This window comes from Balaenoptera ricei, chromosome 4, assembly GCF_028023285.1.
Source record: "Balaenoptera ricei isolate mBalRic1 chromosome 4, mBalRic1.hap2, whole genome shotgun sequence".
In the NCBI taxonomy this organism is placed as follows: Eukaryota; Metazoa; Chordata; class Mammalia; order Artiodactyla; family Balaenopteridae; genus Balaenoptera; species Balaenoptera ricei.
The window spans coordinates 146,015,355-146,035,098 of NC_082642.1; the positions used below are offsets into that span (position 1 = coordinate 146,015,355).

Consider the following 19,744-nt stretch of genomic DNA (forward strand, 5'->3'; position numbering starts at 1 on the left):
ATTATTTGTCTTTTTATTATTGAGTTTAAAAATGTTATATATAATTTTAGTTGCAAAACATTAGAAAGGTGTTTTCATATGGGAGTACCACAATCAGTATAAGACCTGTATTTTCATGGCTTTTTTAAGATACATAAAATGATGATTGAGGGAGCAACATCTCATTGAGGGGAACATATCAGGATGGGGGAAAAGGGAGCGTAAGTAATTTGTAAAGGCATAGTCTAGAAATAGCCCTATTCTGATTTGTTTTTAGTCATGGTATTTACTTTATCCTGAAATTTCCAACAACAAGAGGTTTTTATGATTAATCAGAAACACTTATTTCTTTATGGGCATTCCTGAAGGCAGAGGCTTTTAAACTGTGTTCTAGGGAACTTCTCAGAGATTGGGGATGGTGAGGGTGATGGGGGGCGGGGTACTGTACAAGGGCCAAACAGGGGAAGTTCAATTTTATGTGTTTTATTTGCTTCACTTCAGGGTACAATTTTCTTTGCAAAACGATACCACAGTTAGAAAACATTGAAAACCAAACTTCGCTTTTTTATTCCAGGCACATTTTTCTTAAATCTTTACACAGACCTCAGAAAGCAGGTTTCCACGGTCTTAAAGAAACAGTAAATGGAGGTATTTCTCCACAAATGTTTGCAGGGTATGTAGTAACGTGTGGGAAAGTTCTATCCTCTTTCCTAAGATGTCTAATATGGATAAGATGCCTTTTGTATAATTTATAGGTTTTGAGTTCATTTTCCAACAGTGGAGATACACTCCCCGAGACTAACTAGGCTATGGAGAATTGAGAACAGGGCTTGGTTTGCAATAGGATTTCAACAAATACTTGTCAAGTGAATGAGTAGAAGGACCAAAGAACTGTCTTGACTCTTCGCTCAGAGGCAGAGGTGTGGACAAGGGTATTCTTTTTTTTTTTTTAACATCTTTATTGGAGTATAATTGCTTTACAATGGTGTGTTAGTTTCTGCTTTATAACAAAGTGAATCAGCTATACATATGCATATATCCCCATATCTCTTCCCTCTTGCATCTCCCTCCCACCCTCCCTATCCCACCCCTCTAGGTGGTCACAAAGCTCCGAGCTGATCTCCCTGTGCTATGCGGCTGCTTCCCACTAGCTATCTATTTTACGTTTGGTAGTGTATATATGTCCATGCCACTCTCTCACTTCGTCCCAGCTTACCCTTCCCCCTCCCTGTGTGGACAAGGGGATTCTTTTGTTTCAGGATTTAGTTTTATGTGAAATCCCAATATACCAGATTTCATTAGACTCTGAGATTACACTTTCCATTTATGCCCCAATCATAATGATTTGGGCCTTTTATACATAATTACAGGCAGTCCAGTCTTTTAACTGGAATCTCATTCTCAGGTATCTCTCCACCTAATCCTCTCTGCCTGGAACCACATTAAAAGGGACAGAATATTTACCTCTCTTCAGTGAGAGTGCCTTTAACTTTGTCTCCCTTGCTAAGGAAAGAAACTCCAATCTTCGGGGAGCAGAATGAGGAAATGTTTTTCCCTCAGCCAGATTCCCCAGTCGTTAGCATGTTACATTACCATGGTACATTTGTTGAAACTGACATTGATATATTACTATTAACAAACTCTAGATTTTACTTGGAATTCATCTAATTTTTCCATTAATGTATTCTGTTGATTTTTTTTGTAGACTCCAGTCTTCTATTGAAATATATCATCTGTTCTTCTATTTCCTGAATATATTAATCATAGTTATTTAAAAGTCTATGTCTAAAAGAAAGACAAATACTGATGATATCACTTATATGTGAAATTTAAAAAATACAACAAACTAGAGAATATAACAAAAAAGAAGCAGACTAGCAGAGAATAAACTAGTGGTTACTAGTGAGGAGTGGGAAAGGGGAGGGGCAGTGTAGAGGTAGGCACATAAAACTACAAACTATTAGGTATAAAATAAGCTACAAGGATATATTGTACAACACAGGGAATATAGCCAATATTTTATAATAACTATAAAAGGAGTATAACCTTTAAAATTTGTGAATCACTGTATTGTACACCTGTAACTTATATGATATTGTACAGCAACTATACTTTAATAAAATTACTACTTAATTAATTAAAATAAGGAAACAAACAAAAAACAGAATGAGGAAACATTTTGCCTTTCCCCTTACTCCTAACCCAGAATTTAACTCTTTTTCGGGTTATTGATAGTGGAAATCTCCATTTCCTATAGAGTTGGGGTTTTTAACTAGGCTGATTCCTCAGCCTCCTACCCCCAGGACATTGGCGATGTCTAGAGACATTTTTGGTTGTGATGATGTGGGGTGAGGGGAGGTGCTACTGACATCTAGGGAGTAGAGGCCAAGGATACTGCTAAACCTTCTGTAATGCCAATGTCTGGGACAGCCACCAACAACAAAGAGTTGGCCCAAAAGATTAACTGTGCCAAGGCTGAGAAACTCTAGAGCAAATCTTACTTCTTCCTGAAAAGGTAAGGTGTTGCCCTTTGGCTCCCAGAAGATATGGTAGATTTATTTTTCCTGCATCATTCATTTGTAGGGCTTCAATACAAAAGTCTAGACTGTTTTCGAAATTCCATTTCAATATCATTTATTGTTCCTCCACCTGCATAAGATGAAGGTGGACTTTCACATCCTTTTTGCCATCTTGAAGCTCTACTCCTCTCCTGTGTATAAATGTTGGTGCTAGAACACACATCTTTCAAGAACCACTAACAGTACAGTCTAAATCACAATTTAAGCTAAAATTCTCCCTATGATGAAGATAGTATTTTATTACACTATTATTTTTTTAAATTAATTAATTTAATTTTATTTATTTTTGGCTGGATTGGGTCTTTGTTGCTGCACGCAGGTGTTCTCTAGTTGTGGCGAGCGGGGGCTACTCTTCATTGTGGTGCGCAGGCTTCGCATTGAGGTGGCTTCTCTTGTTGAGGAGCACGGGCTGTAGGTGCGTGGGCTTCAGTAGTAGTGGCTCATGGCTCTAGAGCATGGACTCAGTAGTTGTGGCTCGCGGGCTCTAGAGCATGGGCTCAGTAGTTGTGGCTCGCGGGCTCTAGAGCACAGGCTCAGCAGTTATGGCGCACAGGCTTGGTTGCTCTGCGGCATGTGGGATCTTCCTGGACCAGGGCTCGAACCCATGTCCCTTGCATTGGCAGGCGGATTTTTAACCACTGTGCCACCAGGGAAGTCCCTTTATTACAGTATTATTCAAAACGCTTTAGCTCCTGGGGGCTAAACTGCCAAGGATTTTGTCTTTTCCAAATCAAAGTCTTTAGTCAACTTAGAAAGTTCCAAGAGTTCTGGTCTTTCCAGAAACAGAGAAATACTTGTACTAATGATGAATCCATTTCCCAACCTCCTACAGCATAAAGAATCTCCTTAATTTTGAAATTAGTTTGCAGAAAGTTTTAAAGTTCCCTTTACCGACTCACTTGGATTTCCCCTTCCCCCATTTGTTTTAGCAAATAAAAACTTTTCCAGGCATGTGGCTTAGGATGGGGCCAGCAGATGATCTATGGTGGACCCAAGGTTATGACCTTTTCACTGTTGAGGTACATCATCTGGAAAACTATGGTATAAATAAGATTCCTGTAATGATGATCTTCTACACCTTTATCACATTACGCTGAAGGGAAATAATAAACAAGAAATCAAAGGCAGGACCACATTCTAGCCAATTATACATATTGACTTGCTCCTCAGATCATCTATTTGTAATATTATCTTTGTAGGTTGATGTGCCAGGGTTTAATTATGAATTGCTAATGAATGAGCATCAATTTGTCTATATAAATAGGTCTTGGACAGGAGGCAACAGACGTTTTGACAGTATTCATTAAATAGATGTGTAACTGCTTATCAAATACATGAAATTAATTTAGAAACCTATCAATTGAGTCATCTTGAGTCCAGTAAGGAAGAAATTATTATTGACTCTCCAATGCAAGAAAATTGGATTAGACAATCATGACCATTCCTTTTAGTTGTAAAATCTGTGATTTTGTGATTTATTTTCCCTACTAGTCAAAACTAATAACAGATATCCTCAGGAGTTTTAAATGAGGTCAGATATGGAACCTGGACAGTAGCCATTATTTGTGTGACACAGTTAATTTGAAAGGAAGAAAAGAACAGGAATAGATGATCTGATGGATGAGGGATTTAGAGGCATGTCTCTTTTTACTTACATAAGTTTTACTAATCGATTTCTTTAAGATAGTTACGTAAGAAACTTTACTAATATTTAATTATTGACATTTATTGCTTAAACTATGTTTAGAGGCAAAGAACCTTAAGCATTTAATCAGAAGGATAGGTTCGATTCATGGCTGTTTCTTATTAGGTGTGTGACTTTTTCCAATTATATTAAGCACTTTGAGTTTCTGTTTCCTCATCTTTAAAATACACGTTGTCTCTGAGGTACCTTACTCTTCAATTATATTTATTCAATAAATATTTATTGGGAGACTTTATATATATTTTTTTCCCCTTTGGCCGCACCAAACCCGACCAGGGATCAAACCCCTGCCCCCAGCAGTGGAAGAGCGGAGTCCTAACCACTGGACCACCAGGGAATTCCCTATATTCTTTTTTAAAACCATTTTTAAAAATTGAAGTATAGTTAATTTACAAGGTTGTGTTAGTTTCAGGTGTACAGCAAAATGATCCAGTTTTATACAAGTATATATATATATAAATTCTTTTTCAGATTCTTTTCCATTATAGGTTATTACAAGATATTGAGTATAGTTCCCTGTGCCATACAGTAGGTCCTTGTTGTTTATCTATTTTATATATGGTAGTGTGTATATGTTAATCCCAAACTTCTAATTTATCTCTGGGACCCTTTATATTCCAAATACTATGGAAGATTCAAAGATCAATAAGGGCCCAAAGGAACCTTGTGTATATGCATATGAATGTTCCAGATTATCTTCCCTTTGTCCCTGTTGGGCACTTTCTTTCCAGTGCCTGGTTTTGCTCAGTGGTCACCAAATTGGGTACACAAAGCAGTCTGTTGAATGCAGGAAGAAAATACTAGAACTTCTATTCTGATTTGCTTTTTATCCTTTTCCTGGGGCAACTGTTTGATAGTTTCAAATTTACAGAAAAGTTACAAAAATGGTAAAAAGAACCCCCATACTTCCTTTACTGCATTCATTAATTATTAAGAATTTTCCCAGTTGTGCTTTATTCTCCCTCTCCCAAAACTACATACTACTGGGGCTCTCTCTCTCTTTCTCTCTTAAGGAGATGGGATGTTTATCCATCTATCTATATCACATGCACATATACAATTATATATATGTGTGTAGATATATATATATATCATGCTCCATTGCCCTAAATACTACAGTGAGTATTTTCTAAGAACAAGGACATTCTCTCACTTGACCTCAGTACAATAATTAAAATTAAGAAATTTAGCATTGATGCAGTAGTATTATCTAATTCACAGGCCATATTTAAATTGCGTCACTTTCCCAATAATGTCCTTCACAGCTTATTTTTTTCCAATCCAGAATTGCACATTGCATTTCATTGCCATTTCTCTTTAGTTTTTCTAAATATGAAGCAGTTTTAACATTTTAAAGCATACAGGCTTCAAATGCTTTTGTAACATTTCCCTCAATTTGAGGTTGTCTGATGTGTATATTTTTTGGCAGGAATACCACAGAAAAGATGTTGTGTCTTTTGTGATGCATGGGGCATCTATTGGTCTCATTACTAATGATGTCAAGTTTAATCACTTGGTTCAAGTGGTCTTCCAGGTCTCTGCACTTTTGCATACAGAGGAGAAAGAAATATGTTGAGGCAAAGGAAAACTCAGTTAAGTCTAGTTTAGGATTAACTGACACATATAAGGGGAGTGGACCTGTCTTGGGTTGTCATGTTTATTAAATCTAAATATAGATTGCAAATCTTTAGCTCCTTATTATGTGTATTTACATCAATGAATTATTTACAAATATTTATTGTTTTAGGCGTTATCACTACAAGTTCCCTCCAATAACCTTAGCTTGCTTCCTAAATTCAGGAGTCAGGCCAGCACCAAACGTAGAGATACTGCTTTGTTAGTTAGGGCGACAAGATATATATAAAGACTAAGGAAAGACATGGAAAATAATATCTGTAGGAGGCAACTGGAATTTCTTCATAAAGATTTGTTACTTTGCCTAGTAAAGATTTGTTAAACTCAGAAATAGAAAAAAAAGAAGATAATAACTGAATTTGGAGGACAAAACTTAGGTAAGGGACAAACTATGATTCACCCACCCGTAAGACAATAGCATCTTAAATTATAAGCAAATTTTTCTGTTTTCTTCCTACAAAATAGTCATAATTTTTATAATTTGTTGTACTCTTTAAAAGATCACCCCTTTTGACTGCCAAAGGACTTATTGAGCTTTTTCTGGTATATGTTTATTTTATTTTATTTCTATTTATTTATTTATTTTTAATTGGAGTATATTTGCTTTACAATGCTGTGTTAATTTCCACTGTACAGCAAAGTGAATCAGCTTTATGTGTATTTATATCCCCTCTTTTTAAGATTTCCTCCCCATTTAGGTCACCACAGAGCACTGAGTAGAGTTCCCTGTGCTGTACAGTAGGTTCTCTTTAGTTATCTATTTTCTTCATAGTATCAATAGTGGATATATGTCAATCCCCATCTCCCTATTCATCCGATTCCCCCCCTTCCCCCTTGGTATCCATACATTTGTTCTCTATATCTGCGCTGGTATATGTTTAATATTTTGGATATATCTAGACGAGGTGCTGGAATAAAATAAAGGCATCTAACATTTGTGAAGTTGGGAAAAATAAAAGTAATTCATTGGAGGCAAGCAGAGATGGGTAAAATTGAGAAGAGTAGAATGACATGTTCGACTTCCATTATGCTGTTGCTGTATAATTTAATTTGTTGGCATTACATTTTATGCTTCTTCCTCACCTGCCCCCCTGAATCTTCAGAAAGGAGCTCATTGCCAAGCTGGATCAGGCAGAAAAGGAGAAGCTGGACGCCGCTCAGCTGGCTCGGGAATTTGAGGCACTGACGGAGGAGAATCGGACATTGAAGCTGGCCCAGTCCCAGTGTATAGAACAACTGGAGAAACTTAGAATACAGTATCAGAAGAGACAGGGCTCGTCCTAACTTGAAATTATTCAATGTGAGCGTAAGAGGTTGGTGGCTGCTATGCACTGGCCAAAAGATTTTTTATTTTAAAAGGATAGTGAGTAAAATCTATTGCTTCTCCTTATTACCCACATGGCCGACGTCTATACTAACGAGTTTAATGCTTGCCTGATATAGTTTGAGAGAAGGGTTATTTTATTTTAAATAAGGCAATTAAAACAAACCTATTACCAGATGTTTTCAGAGATCATAATTCGTTTCCAAAGATGTTTTTTTTTTCTTATTTAGCAAGATACAATCATACTGTAGATCCGGGTAGAAAATGATAGAAATAGAACATTGACTGATTCTACTAAGAACCATGAACAGAATTCAGCCATGAAACAAAGTAGTAAGATGCTCACTGCAGTTTCATATCTGTGTATTTTTAAATTTCACATCTTTAATATTTCTACGGTGCTCTAATCTGAACTGTCAGAAACTCCTCCAAATATATTTATGTTCATCAGAGTTAGGTTTAATCCCTCAATGATTGATTGTACTAAGAATAAATGGTTGCATATCATAAAAGCTTTCTCATGAAAATATTAGCGGAAAGCATGTTTGTGCCAGAAGCACATTTGCCAGTGCTAACTTGCTGTTGTAATAAAAAGCTGATAAGGCTGCATTTTCTCCATGCCACGTTACCTCCTGGTAAACATCTCTGCCTTTGCTTGTGTGTGTTCTGGGAGAAATGGAAAAGTATTGTTTGGACATTACTTTGGTGAGTTCCTATGAAAACATCCCAGTAATTTGAACAGTAAAATTCTAACTATTACTCTGTTTTGGATTTAAGGAGATGTTTTGGATCCATGATAACTAATAAGAATATCTGAGTAAATTTAAGATTAAAATGATTTTTCCCTTGTTCTATCTATCACCATATTTTGCCAAATTGATCTCTTTGTTTTATGTCCATTTCTATTCCTGTAACTTCTTTTTCATTAAACATAGATCAAAACTCTCAGTCTGTATTCTGTCTCTTTCTTAACCTCAATTTATGCTAAAAGTTGGGATGGGTTAACCCTAGTCAGAATTTGCTCTTAGTTGTATTTGGAAGTGCCAGAAAAGCGGTGAAGTCCCTTTTCTTGTAAGACTGTGGTTTCTCATATAAATAACTCAGAGCTCTATACTGACTATGATCATTAGTGTCTTAAAGTATTTGCCCAGAAAACATAAAAGAGAATAGCTGATTAAAGCAATAAGATGGCTTGGGGGTTGTTATCAACTGGGGGTGACTTTACCCTCAAGGGACATTTGGCAAAGTCTAGAGATATTTTTGTGGTCACGACTAGGATGAGGGAGTGCTTCTGGCATCTGGAGAGTCGAGGCTGGGGTTGATGCTAGACATCCTGCAATACACAGGACAGCATCACAACAGTGAAGAATTGTTTGGCCCAATGTGCCAGTGGCACAGAGGTTGATGCACCTTGGGTTAGACTAATCACTGGGCAGGTGGGCAAATGCCAAGCGGAAACATGATGCAGGGCCATGGGTTTCTTGTCCTATGGTGTGTTTCCGTGAGGTCCTTGGCATCCTCACCCTCAGTCTCCTCGTTTGTAAAATGAAGCTTTTCGATAGCTCTCAAAGCTTGAATGTTATGTGAGCCTACTCACCTTTCAGCTGCTTTAACATTTAACTAAAGGTGAAAGTCCCTATTATCCTGGTAGAGCCTTCTTTTTAAAATAACCCCAAGGCTTATATATACTGATATAAAGGAGGACTTGTTGACTAAATTTATATAAATCTAAGGTTAATGGAATGGAAGGATGAAGGGTAAGTTACCTAACTTTAAATACAATGATTAGTTGTTGATCACTGCCCATCTGAAGAGGGTTACACGTATTTACAGAATTCAAGCAGTCATGGCACCGTATAGAAAATGGGAGGGGAGGGCAGGGAAATGTAGTTCCAAAATCTCTCTGCTCTACTAGAATGAAAATAATTTTACCAGGTCAAAATATTTGAACACACTGTTATTATGTTAAGGAGACACTGAGTAAATAGTTTTCATATCTGCTCTAGTCTCAGCCTGGAATTTTACTATGTTTCCAAAAGATATCTATTTATGACTCAAAAGTAAGCATTTCTATAGGTGTGTGTGTGTTTTAATATTTTTTAATTGAAGTATAGCTGATTTACAGTATTATATTAGTTTCAGGTGTACCATATAGTGATTCCACATAGGAGTGTGAGTTTTAAGCAGACTTTTATTCATTAAAAATATAAAAACATCTACTTTTGTAGCATTGTCAGAGAAACCTAAAGGCAAAATTTCTTATATTGTCAGTTTCATCTTTTCATTCATTTGACAAATTTCCTCCAATCTTATTTACCGCTGCCTATCGTCTGTATAACACAGAATCATTTAAGAATTTTATATCTTCAAATATATTTACAATGTTCTTGCTATTAGCAATAATGAAAAATTTATAGAGCATTAAAAATGAGCACAGAGGTTCTATTAGTATTAAGATGAAGTGCTTGCTTTAGAGCTAGAATTTAAGAAAACTGTAACCCACATTATACTGTGTAATTGCTCTGCTAAAGAATTTGCTATTTGTGGGCCATTTAGTTTATATAGACATAAAAAGAATGTGGTTACAGGTGACTAAAAGTCCAGTCTCTACTCATTGGTGTTGGTATCTTGATGTCATTCTGGTACCTGGGCTTGGATGTATCATTAACTCAGTACAAACAAGGAACTAAAAGGGATCTGGAATTCAAATTCAATTCAACAGAAGTTTACTATTTACTTACCAAGTGCAAGGCAGAATAACAGCAAAAATGAATGATGCAATCCCAGTGTTCCACACTTTGGGAGGCAGTAGATAGTCTTCCCAGAGGGTATATGTAGGGGGATAGTGACAAATTAAGTTGAGAAGTTCCAATAGGCCCTGGTTCTGGGAGAGTTTGGACAAAATAAACATTTTGAAAAGAGGAGTGAATGGTCAGGGCTGGTCTTGAAGACAATGAATAGGGTTGCGGTGTACAGGATGGATGGATACCAGAAATTGTCAGGAGGCTCATAGGAAGGAGTGTGCAGCAAGGGAGAGTGGCAGCAGCTGAACTGGAGGAACAGACTAGTAGGGTCGGGAGAGACAAAATGAGAAGGAGAATTCACGTGCCTTGGGATGGATGGCAGGTGTCACTGAAGCAAAAAGATGAATAAAAGTAATGTTTAATGAGCCCTTTCTGTGCCAGAAAAATCCAGGTTCGTCATATAGGCTGTATTATTTAATTCTCAGAACAGCCTGAGAGGTAGCTATAATTATCCCCATTCCCCAAAGCCAGAAAGTAAGGTTACATAATTTGTACAGTGTTTCGCAGGGCTGGGATTCAAATGCAAATAGACTTTTTACCTTCTCTCCCTCCCTCCCTTCCTTCCTTCCCTCACTCTGCCTTTCCTTCCTTCTTTCCTTCTTCCTTCTTTCCTTCCTTCACTCCCTCCCTCCCCTTTCCTCCTTCCTTCCTTCCTCCCTCTCTCTCTCCCTTTCTTTCTTTCTCTCTCTCTCCCTTTCTTCCTTCCTTCCTTTCTTTCTTTTTCTTTCTTTCTTTCTTTCTTTCTTTCCTTCCTTCCTTCCCTCCCTCCTTCCTTCCTTTCTTTCTTTTTCTTTCTTTCTTTCTTTCTTTCCTTTCTTCCTTCCTCCCCCCCTCCTTCCTTCCTTCCTTCCTTCCTTCCTTCCTTTCTCTCTTTCTTTCTTTCTTTCTTTCTTTCTTTCTTTCTTTCTTTCTTTCTTTCTTTCTTTCTTTCTTCTTTCTTTTCTTTCTCTCAATGCTTGTATTTTGCCAAGCATTCTGGAAGGTGTCAGGGACACAACAGTGCACAACAGAAATGTGGGTCCAGTACTCAAGGAATCCTTAGGCTTGTAGGGAAGGTAAACATTTACTTAAATACCTACCTGGGGTAGTTTTAAATATATCCAAAAATCCCCTCAAAAGGTAGAGCTTATTTCTCCTCCCCTTTAGTGTGGGGTGGACTTCACTTGTTTGTGACAAACAGAATAAAGCAGAAGTGCCAGTATGTGGCTTCTACGCCCAGGTCATAAGGACACAGAGCTTCCTTCTCATCCGTTCTCTCTTGGATCACTTGCTCTGGGTGAGCTGGCTGCCGTGTTCTGAAGAGGCTCCAGCAGGCCTACGGAGAGGCCCACGTGGTAAGGACCTGAGGCCACACGAGTGAGCTGGGAAGCAAGTCCTCCAGTCCCAGGTGAGGCTGCAAATGGCTGCAGCCTCGTGAGAGACTCTGAACCAAAGCCACCCACCAAGCTGCTCCTGTTCCTGAGTCTCAGGAACTTTGAGATAATAAATGCTGTTTTAAGCCACTAAATTTTGGGTTGATTTGTTATGTGGCAATAGATAAAAAATAAAACAAATAAATGAGGTAAGTGCCAAACAGAAAAAAAATATAGTCTATGAGTTCATATACGAAAGAGAATCTAACTGAGATGAGGAGTCTGGGATGGTTTCCTCAAGGTGGTGACTACTGAGCTGAGATCTGATGGATGAGTAAGAGCTAAAGAGGCAAAGAAGGCAGGAGGAGGAAGGTGTCTAGACAGAGTGAAACATGTGCAAAGGCCCTGGGGCATGTTCAAAGACTTGGAGGGAGGCCCATGTGGCTGAGCATGAAGAGGTATGGAGAGTGTGGTACAAGATGAGGTTGCAGGATAAGGCAGGACCTTGAAGATCACACTAAGAATTTTGGCCTTAATCCTAAAAACAATAGGAAGCCACTGAAGACTTTCAAGTACAGGGACAACATGTTAACACATTATCTTCTAGGGTAACATGTTTTGGGTTTTCTTTGTTAAGTTACTTCATTTTAAGTTGCTTAGAGTGCTATACTGTATGGAGTTATTTATACTATACAGATTTAGCTAGCTATACAGTTGATAGGGTTATTTGTATAGGGTTATTATATACATTTTACTTGAGAAGTCATTTTAGTGACTATTTTTCTCCTTAGAGAGAAGGTAAACCCTTAATCGTATCATGTGGCCTGGCTTAGAATAGAAGACAGAACTTACCTCCACTGTCACCATTAACATATTTAATTGAGTGACACTAATAATCCTGCTTTTTAATGAAGATTTCTATGATCTGTTTTTTAATGTTTATTTCATGTTTCAAAGTTGCCAAACTCACAGCTCGTAAGAGAATATTCTTAAGCAGTTAGAACTTTTGAGACAATATTTTCCACCTGTCCATGTTATTTTTAAAGAATGGTAATAATCAAAGATGGATGTGCAGATCACGTCACACATGTGAAATGTCCACAAGGCAGAGATGAAATCACCCACAAAGCTGATAGCCTTAACCTTTAGCTTCATTGAACACCCTTCCAGTTCTAACCTTCTATGTTTTAATTAACGGGGAATATATTATTTCCCATGGTTAGAAACAAATGCTCCCTGAAAGAAAAGTGTCTTATATACTCAGGGGGGTTTTAAGTTCTAGTGTTAAAATCATATCGATTTCAATTTGCTCCCTGAAACTTTGAAAATGTTCCTAATCAGTCCTCCTATTTGCACATTTCTCAGACAGCTCTGGGGCAGGGAGATAAAAGAGGAGGCTTTTATGAGAGTAGATTATCGAGGCTACAATAACGGCCATGAGTTGATGGTCTGAGTCACACAAGCTGGAAAACAAAGTTTTCCCCAAGGAGTTTCTCTTTTAAAAACTTTTCGTTCTTTTGAACTAAGAAGTTTAAGACAAGAAATTCTAAGCAGAAGGACTGAGCCAGTGTGAAAAAAAGGAGGAATCAAGTTTTTTAACAGCCAAACAAGGAAGAATATGCGTCTGCCATCTGCTACACTAACATATTGTATCTGTCACTGGACGTGTCTGGGCAGTGGCAGTTCTCTCAGGTCTGAGTCTTGAAAAGGGAAAGATAAAGAAATAGTAGGACAAGGTAAAATTATATATTAAACGGCTTTCCTCTCGCCACCCTGAGCTTTTTAATTGCCTGTTCACTTCTCAAAAATGGAGTAAATGCTGAAGTGCTGACTTTCCCCCATCATTCCTGTAAATAAGGATATGACTCACAAACCCTGTAATCTCCAGAATGCTATAGAGACTATGGTGATTTGATTATTTAAAAATAGCTGGGAAAAAAAGCAAGAAATCGATTGCAGGTAAGTTGGGGTGCTTTCTTTTTTTAAGATTAAAAAATTTAAAATTTAACTTGTTACTGTGTCCAGCCCTAAGTATTCTTAGAACATCTGGCCAATCAAATTTTGAGGTCTTATGATTTCTGGAAATGAACACAGTGAACACAGCGGTCAGTTCTCAGATCCCAGGCAAGAAAGAAGACTCAAGACTTACCAGGGGGTCATTGTGGTCTGTGTGCAAATCTCTATTTGGTGGTCTGTTCTCCTTTTCTCTAAAGTAGAGAGAGATGAGTGTTGATGACGTTTGAGTACCCTGACCCCCCATCCCCAAACCGTTATACAACCATTGCGATATTGTCAATACAGATATTTAGGGTGCTAATAAGAATAATAGTTGTAGGGATAGCAATAGCTTATGTTAAGCCTACTGAGCGGCATGCATTGACCTATAGCTAGCTGGTCCAGAAATAAGAAAAAGGGAACCTCTTTACTGTTGGTGCGAAAACCCCCAAAGCAAGACTTTCTGCAAACCTAGGTTTGAGTTTGAGATTTAGGATTAAGGCTCAGGCAAGGCATCTCCATTTGCCCTAAATCTCAGTCTTACCGGATATTAACTCAGGTCCTTGTAAGGAAGAGGAGCACAAAAAGAGGCCGAAAAAAGAGAACTTCATGGAGAGACTGTTTACAAACTTGGGGGCAGAGGCTTGTGATTTGACTCCAGCGCTCCTTCCTAGTCATAAAGCCCCATTAAATGCCTGGAAATATACACCAGGTCGACCAGAAGCTCCTCCTCCCTGGCGATGGATTAAGGGTAGGGTTGCCAGACAAAATACAAGGTGCCCAGTTAAACTGAATTTCAGAAATCAGATAAACAATGAATAGATTTTCAGTATAAGTAGGTCCCAAACGTTACATGGGACATACTTATACAAAAAAAAATTCTTTTTTGCTGTTCATCTGAAGTTCAATTTTAACTGGGAATCCTGTATTTTTATTGGCTAATACTGGTAATCCTAATTAAGAAGGGTGGTATGGAGAAAACTCCGCAAGTGCAGCCATGTAATCCTCTGTCCCCTGCCCCCTCCAACCCTGTCCTACCCTGTAGTACGTTGAGTGAGAAGAAAGTGCCCTCAAAATAGAAAGTGGTATAGTGCTTCTGAAAACATGCTCTTGCAACACCAGTGTTTGAAATGTAAAGTATTTATAAAAAACAAAACCAGAAAAGAAAAAAACGAAAAAACTGATTCATGGTCACACAAGTTTGAGAAACTCTGGGCTAAATGAAAGAGTTCTTGCAGCTTTAGGATTTCTCCTAGCATTTAGTGCTAACATGCACTGTGACACAAATAATAGTGTTTCCTTGCTTTATCTACAAATGATCACAGCAAACAAACAACAGGCTCAATATCCTTTGGTTCCACAGTGACCATGGGTTTCCATTGAAATGCAGTTTAAATTTAGCAAAGTCATTTTGGTGTCCATCAGGTTAAAACAGAATTTCACCGTTATAATCTTGCTTTAAGGCTTAATTTGCATTTATAAAGAAGTTTTAAAGCTCCCCATAACTGTTTGTAAAGTGATAGAATTCTATTGAATAAGATATTGTTGCCCACTTGATACTGCATGGTTTTGCTTAGCTTAATATGAAGAATCAAAACCAAATTATCATCTAAGCAAGGACAATCCTAGGTTTTTCAGAGAGAAAAATGAGGATTAAAACATAAGGCTTCCTGCCTCACAAGGTTATTTTTGGAAAGATATAAAGTAATGTCGTGAAAGGCTGCACAAAAGCTTTACTGTGCTGTATAAAGTTTGATTGTTACCTTCACTGTAGAGTTGAGGGCTACACAGGTCTTAGGGTTTTCTCTCTTTCTAGTCATAGGTATTTTAGCTAATTTGTTGCCCAATCCATCATTCTCTCCTGTAGTGTGAAATGGGAGAGAAAGGGAGATATATCAATTAGGATTAGCATCAGCTTTCACAGATCCCCTCCTTTTCCACAAACCATCATCACCAAATAACAGCAGATTAAACGAGGTGCAAGTTTCTTTTTTCTCTGATGTAGAAGACTGGGGATATAGAGTCCTGGGCTGATATGGTGTTTCTGCTCCACAAAATCTTCAGAGCCCCAAATTTTTCTGCCATTATTTAGGTATGTCCCTTGTTGTCATGGTCGAAGATGGTGGCAGCTGGAGGAGGAAGAGACAAAGAAGGGGAGCAACTTAGGAGTGGACTGATTATCCTGGGAGCTGCCACAAGATGCTTCCAATGACCTTCCTGAGATGGTTAATTTTATGTGTCAACTTGACTGGGCCACAGGGTGCCCAGATATTTGGGCAAACATTATTCTGTGTGTGTCTATGAGGGTGCTTTTGCATGAGATTTATATTTAAATTGGAAGACTGAATAAAGCAGATTGCCCTCCCTAATGTTGGTGGGCCTCACTCAATCAGTTGAAGGCCTGAATGGAGCAAAAAGGCTGACTTTTCTATGAGAACTCTTCCTGCCTGCCTGCATTGAGCTGGGACATCGGTTCTTTCTTGCCTTTAGAGTAGAATAGAAACATTGTCTCCTTCTGAGTCTCAAGCCTTCTGACCTTCAGATGGGAACTACACCATTGGCTTTCCTAGGTCTTCAGCTTGCAGATGGCAGATTTGTGATTTATCAGTCTTCATAATCACTTGAATCATTTTCTTATAATAAATCTCTCTATATATGTATGTCTATTGGTTTTGTTTCTCTGCAAACTCTGACTAATACAATCTTATTGCCTGGAACTTAGCAGTGAAGAAGGAGAGACGTATAGGCGGTGAAACATGTAGGGTACAAGTAGGATATTCTGCCACAGGAGGGAAACTCAAACCTTCAGGACAGTTGTGAGTCAGCAGTGATGTTGGTGCAGTCTTTTATTTTGGTAGCTGGTCAGAAGTATTGCCAAATCAGCAGGCCAAGTTCTCCATTTATCAAATTGGGTGGCAGTGCCTTCCTCTGTCCCACCAGATGAGAGTTCTTGGAATATATTAATCATATTCAAATTCTTTCACTTTTAATGTCTATCCAGAGTATGTTAAATACAAATGCTTTTACAAATGGAAAGCTCTGATGCACGTTTGTGTTTATATGAATGTGTTGTCTAAAACCTGGAAATACGATATTTGGTCTCTTTTAATGCCTGAAATGGAAGTCAGGTGATCATTTTTGTATAGCAAGTAATACACGTGCAGATTGTAGGCAGTTTTTTTTTTCTTACATCAAGGGAAGCTTGTCAAGAGTGAAGGATGGCAAAAGAAGGTTTTGACAATGGTGCCAAATTATTTTACTAGTTCCTCGACTGGGCATTTTGAAGCCATTTCACTGGCGGAGGGCCAATGTCATCCCATTATTAGAGGTTCAGTCCTTGATTTTAGAAGCAGTTATCCAAGCTCTTGTAAATACTGCTAATTAACTTGCATCTCTTCTCAAGCTCTGCACGAGGACTGGTTGTTACGTAGTTCCTTATGGCTGTTGCTCAAGGTCTTTTCTTGTCTGCTGTTGTTTCCATCTGTGGGAAGAGCATGGGATGATGGGATTTCAGTTTGGTTTGCTATTATTCTTGGATCGTAACATAAAACCATTAGAATAATCAGTAGTTGGAAAGTTGAATAAACATTTACTTTTAACTTATAACTGGTTACCAAACTTGAAGATTTACTTAGCATCAGGACCAATTTTGTAATTTGCAAGGCCAAGTGCAAAATGAAAATTTGGGGCCTCTTGTTTCAAAACTTATTAAGAGTCTCAAGATGGTGACAGTAGAGCGCTAAAGTCAGTGCAGGGCCCTTCTGGGCATCTGTGCAGATGGCACATCTGTGATGTTGGCCCTGCTTAGCGCTGTACGTTTAACACTTCGATGTCCTTGAAGTCCTCACTAAACTCTCACCTCATCCCCTCATCCCATGTCCTTGCATCTTCTATTACTTCTGCAATCATTACTTTTGTATAACAGTATGGGACAAGAGAGTGTCTGATGAGAAAGCATTACTTGGTTTTAACCTAGTTTTTTACCTTTTATTCCTGAATATCAGAGCTCACAGACATTTCCCTGTCTTCTGACCACCCCTAATATGATGCGGTACCTGAGGCAGCTTTATTGTCATGGATACACAAGTGGCAAACATTGTGGGGCTGTTTGTAGGGGATTGATTCCTACCAAATAAACTAGGAATATTCTTCAAAGGACCTTGACATTTAATATGGAAAAATGGCCTATAAGAATCAAATCACCCACATGTAGTGAAGAGTGATCTAATTACCCAGGGAGAAGGGATGTACCTGGATCATGAAAAATTTATAAGGCAAATTAGAGGCGGATATTATAATCAAAGTAGCTTCTGATTATCTTATTTCCTGTGATACTGTATTAGGGCCCTCCAGAGAAACAGGGCCAATAGCATATATAGTTATATATATATATATATATATATATATATATATATATATATATATACATACTCATGCAATTATGAAGACAGGTAAGTTCCGAGATTTTCAGGGTGAGTCTGTAAGCTGGGGACTCAGGAAAGTTGATAGTGTACATCCTAGTCTGAGTCTGAAGGCCTGAGAACCAGGAGAGCCAGTGGTGTAGTTCTTGTACAAGGCCAGCACATTTGAGACCTAGGAGGAGCTGATGTCCCAACTTTATAACTTTCAGGCAGGAGGAATCTCTTACTTGGGGGAGGGTCAGCTTTTTTGCTCTATTCAGGCCTTCAACTGATTGAGCGAGGCCCACCCAATTAGGGAGGGCAATCTCCTTTACTCAGTCTATCAATTTAAATCTTACTCTCATCCTCAAACACCCCCATAGAAGCACCCAGAATAATATTTCACCAAATATCAGGGCATCCTGAGACCCAGTCAACTGGACACATAAAATTAACCATCACAAATACCGTGTCATCACAAATTCTATATTCAAATTCCTAGCTTCACACTTATACAGACAGCTAGCTACTGTTCATCATATTTGTTCAATTCTACCACTTGCCATAACTGAAGATTTAATTAGAACAAAGTAAATTAGAAAATTAGAAAAAGGTAAATTCTTATGTCAACAGTTTACTGAGTGCTTGCTTTGTGCTACAAGCTAGGGTTGTGGAAATGACTAAGGACAGCTGATTAATCCAAAATGCATTGTTAAGAAGCAGCTTTACTTCAATGGGTTTCACCTGCGAACTTCCTTTCTTCATTTTTATCCCTCTCACCAGGGATGTGATTTTCTTTTCTCTTGTGATTGCACTTTTAGTGTTGGAACCCTACAAATGTCTCACCACTATATGGAGTGTGGTCGGGTTATGTAGGAAAGAGAGAATGAGGGGTGAGTGGAATCACCTAAAGAGGATTAGAAAGTAGCTATGGTTAGAGGCGTCAGTCTCCATGGGAGAACAAGAGTTGGAAGGAGTAAACAGAGGGAAAAATAAGAAAGAACCTTGGATGGAGCAGGGAGAGTGAGACTGATGAAAGGAAGGTGAGGAAGCCAAGACAGTTGGTCACTTTTAGCTCTACGTTATTGAACAAAATGCTTAGATTACAAGGAGAAAAGAAACCAGCCTAGAGGTGATGAGGTAAGAGAGAAAGAAGAGCTCTCGTCATTGAATTCCTTGAGAAAACCTGTTAAGAGGCTTGGGTCCTCAAAAGACAGTGGCATCCATGGGTCAGAAAAAACTTGAACTAAAAGGAAGATTTAATTGATTAAACATTGATGCCATGTTCTTCTTACTTTCAGCTTTTGTTCATGCCACTCTCTCTGTCTGGAATGCCTTCTTTGCCATCCCCTGGTTAACTCTTGTTAATGATTAGGTCTCCGTCTCACTGCTGTTTCCTCTCAGACGTCTCCTTGGACCCCTGAAGGCTGGGTTTGGTGCCTTTCCCCTGTGTTCTCATCTTACCCTATTTTAGAATTTATCGTACTGATTGAAATGGCTTCCTGACATGCCTGTCTTCCTGAATGAGCTGAGAGCTCCTTGAGGACAGTAGTTGTATCTTGTTTAAAGTTGTATCTGCAGAATATACTTCAGTGCTTGGCAGCTGGTAGGTATTTAATGGATATTTGATAACTGAAGGAAGGAATGAAAGAATGAATGAGGACCCTAGTTCTGTTCTCTCAGTGTCATTTAAGACACTGGTGTGGAGCATCAGGAAGGGTGAGGTAGAAGTGGTGGTGACACAAAGGAATTGGACACTGTTCCTGGCCTTCAAGAGCCTGCAGCCTGGATAATACGTATGACTCATGGTGTGATACAAGACAAGTGACATAATACCATACTACAGCGCAAGACAGGAGAGTAGGGGCGCACAATTTACTAAACAAATATACAGGGTGCCTGATTAAAATTGAATTCAAGGTAAACAACAAATAGTATATATACATCTCACGGAATATTTGGGACATACTA

General features: G+C 38.4%; 1 protein-coding gene across 5 annotated transcripts in view; it reads left to right on the plus strand.

Moving 5' to 3' along the window:
- Nucleotides 1–19,744, plus strand: part of MAP3K7CL (MAP3K7 C-terminal like) — a 96,251-nt gene that overhangs the window by 30,923 nt on the left and 45,584 nt on the right. For 3 of the 5 annotated variants that reach the window (XM_059922240.1, XM_059922241.1, XM_059922239.1), the window contains one exon: nt 7,002–8,067. In XM_059922240.1, coding sequence (XP_059778223.1) covers nt 7,002–7,182 — 181 coding nt within the window. In that variant the 3' untranslated portion in view covers nt 7,183–8,067. Of the gene's footprint in view, nt 1–7,001; nt 8,068–19,744 lie in introns of those variants that run through there. The other 2 variants (XR_009503120.1, XR_009503121.1) reach the window with 1 other exon arrangement.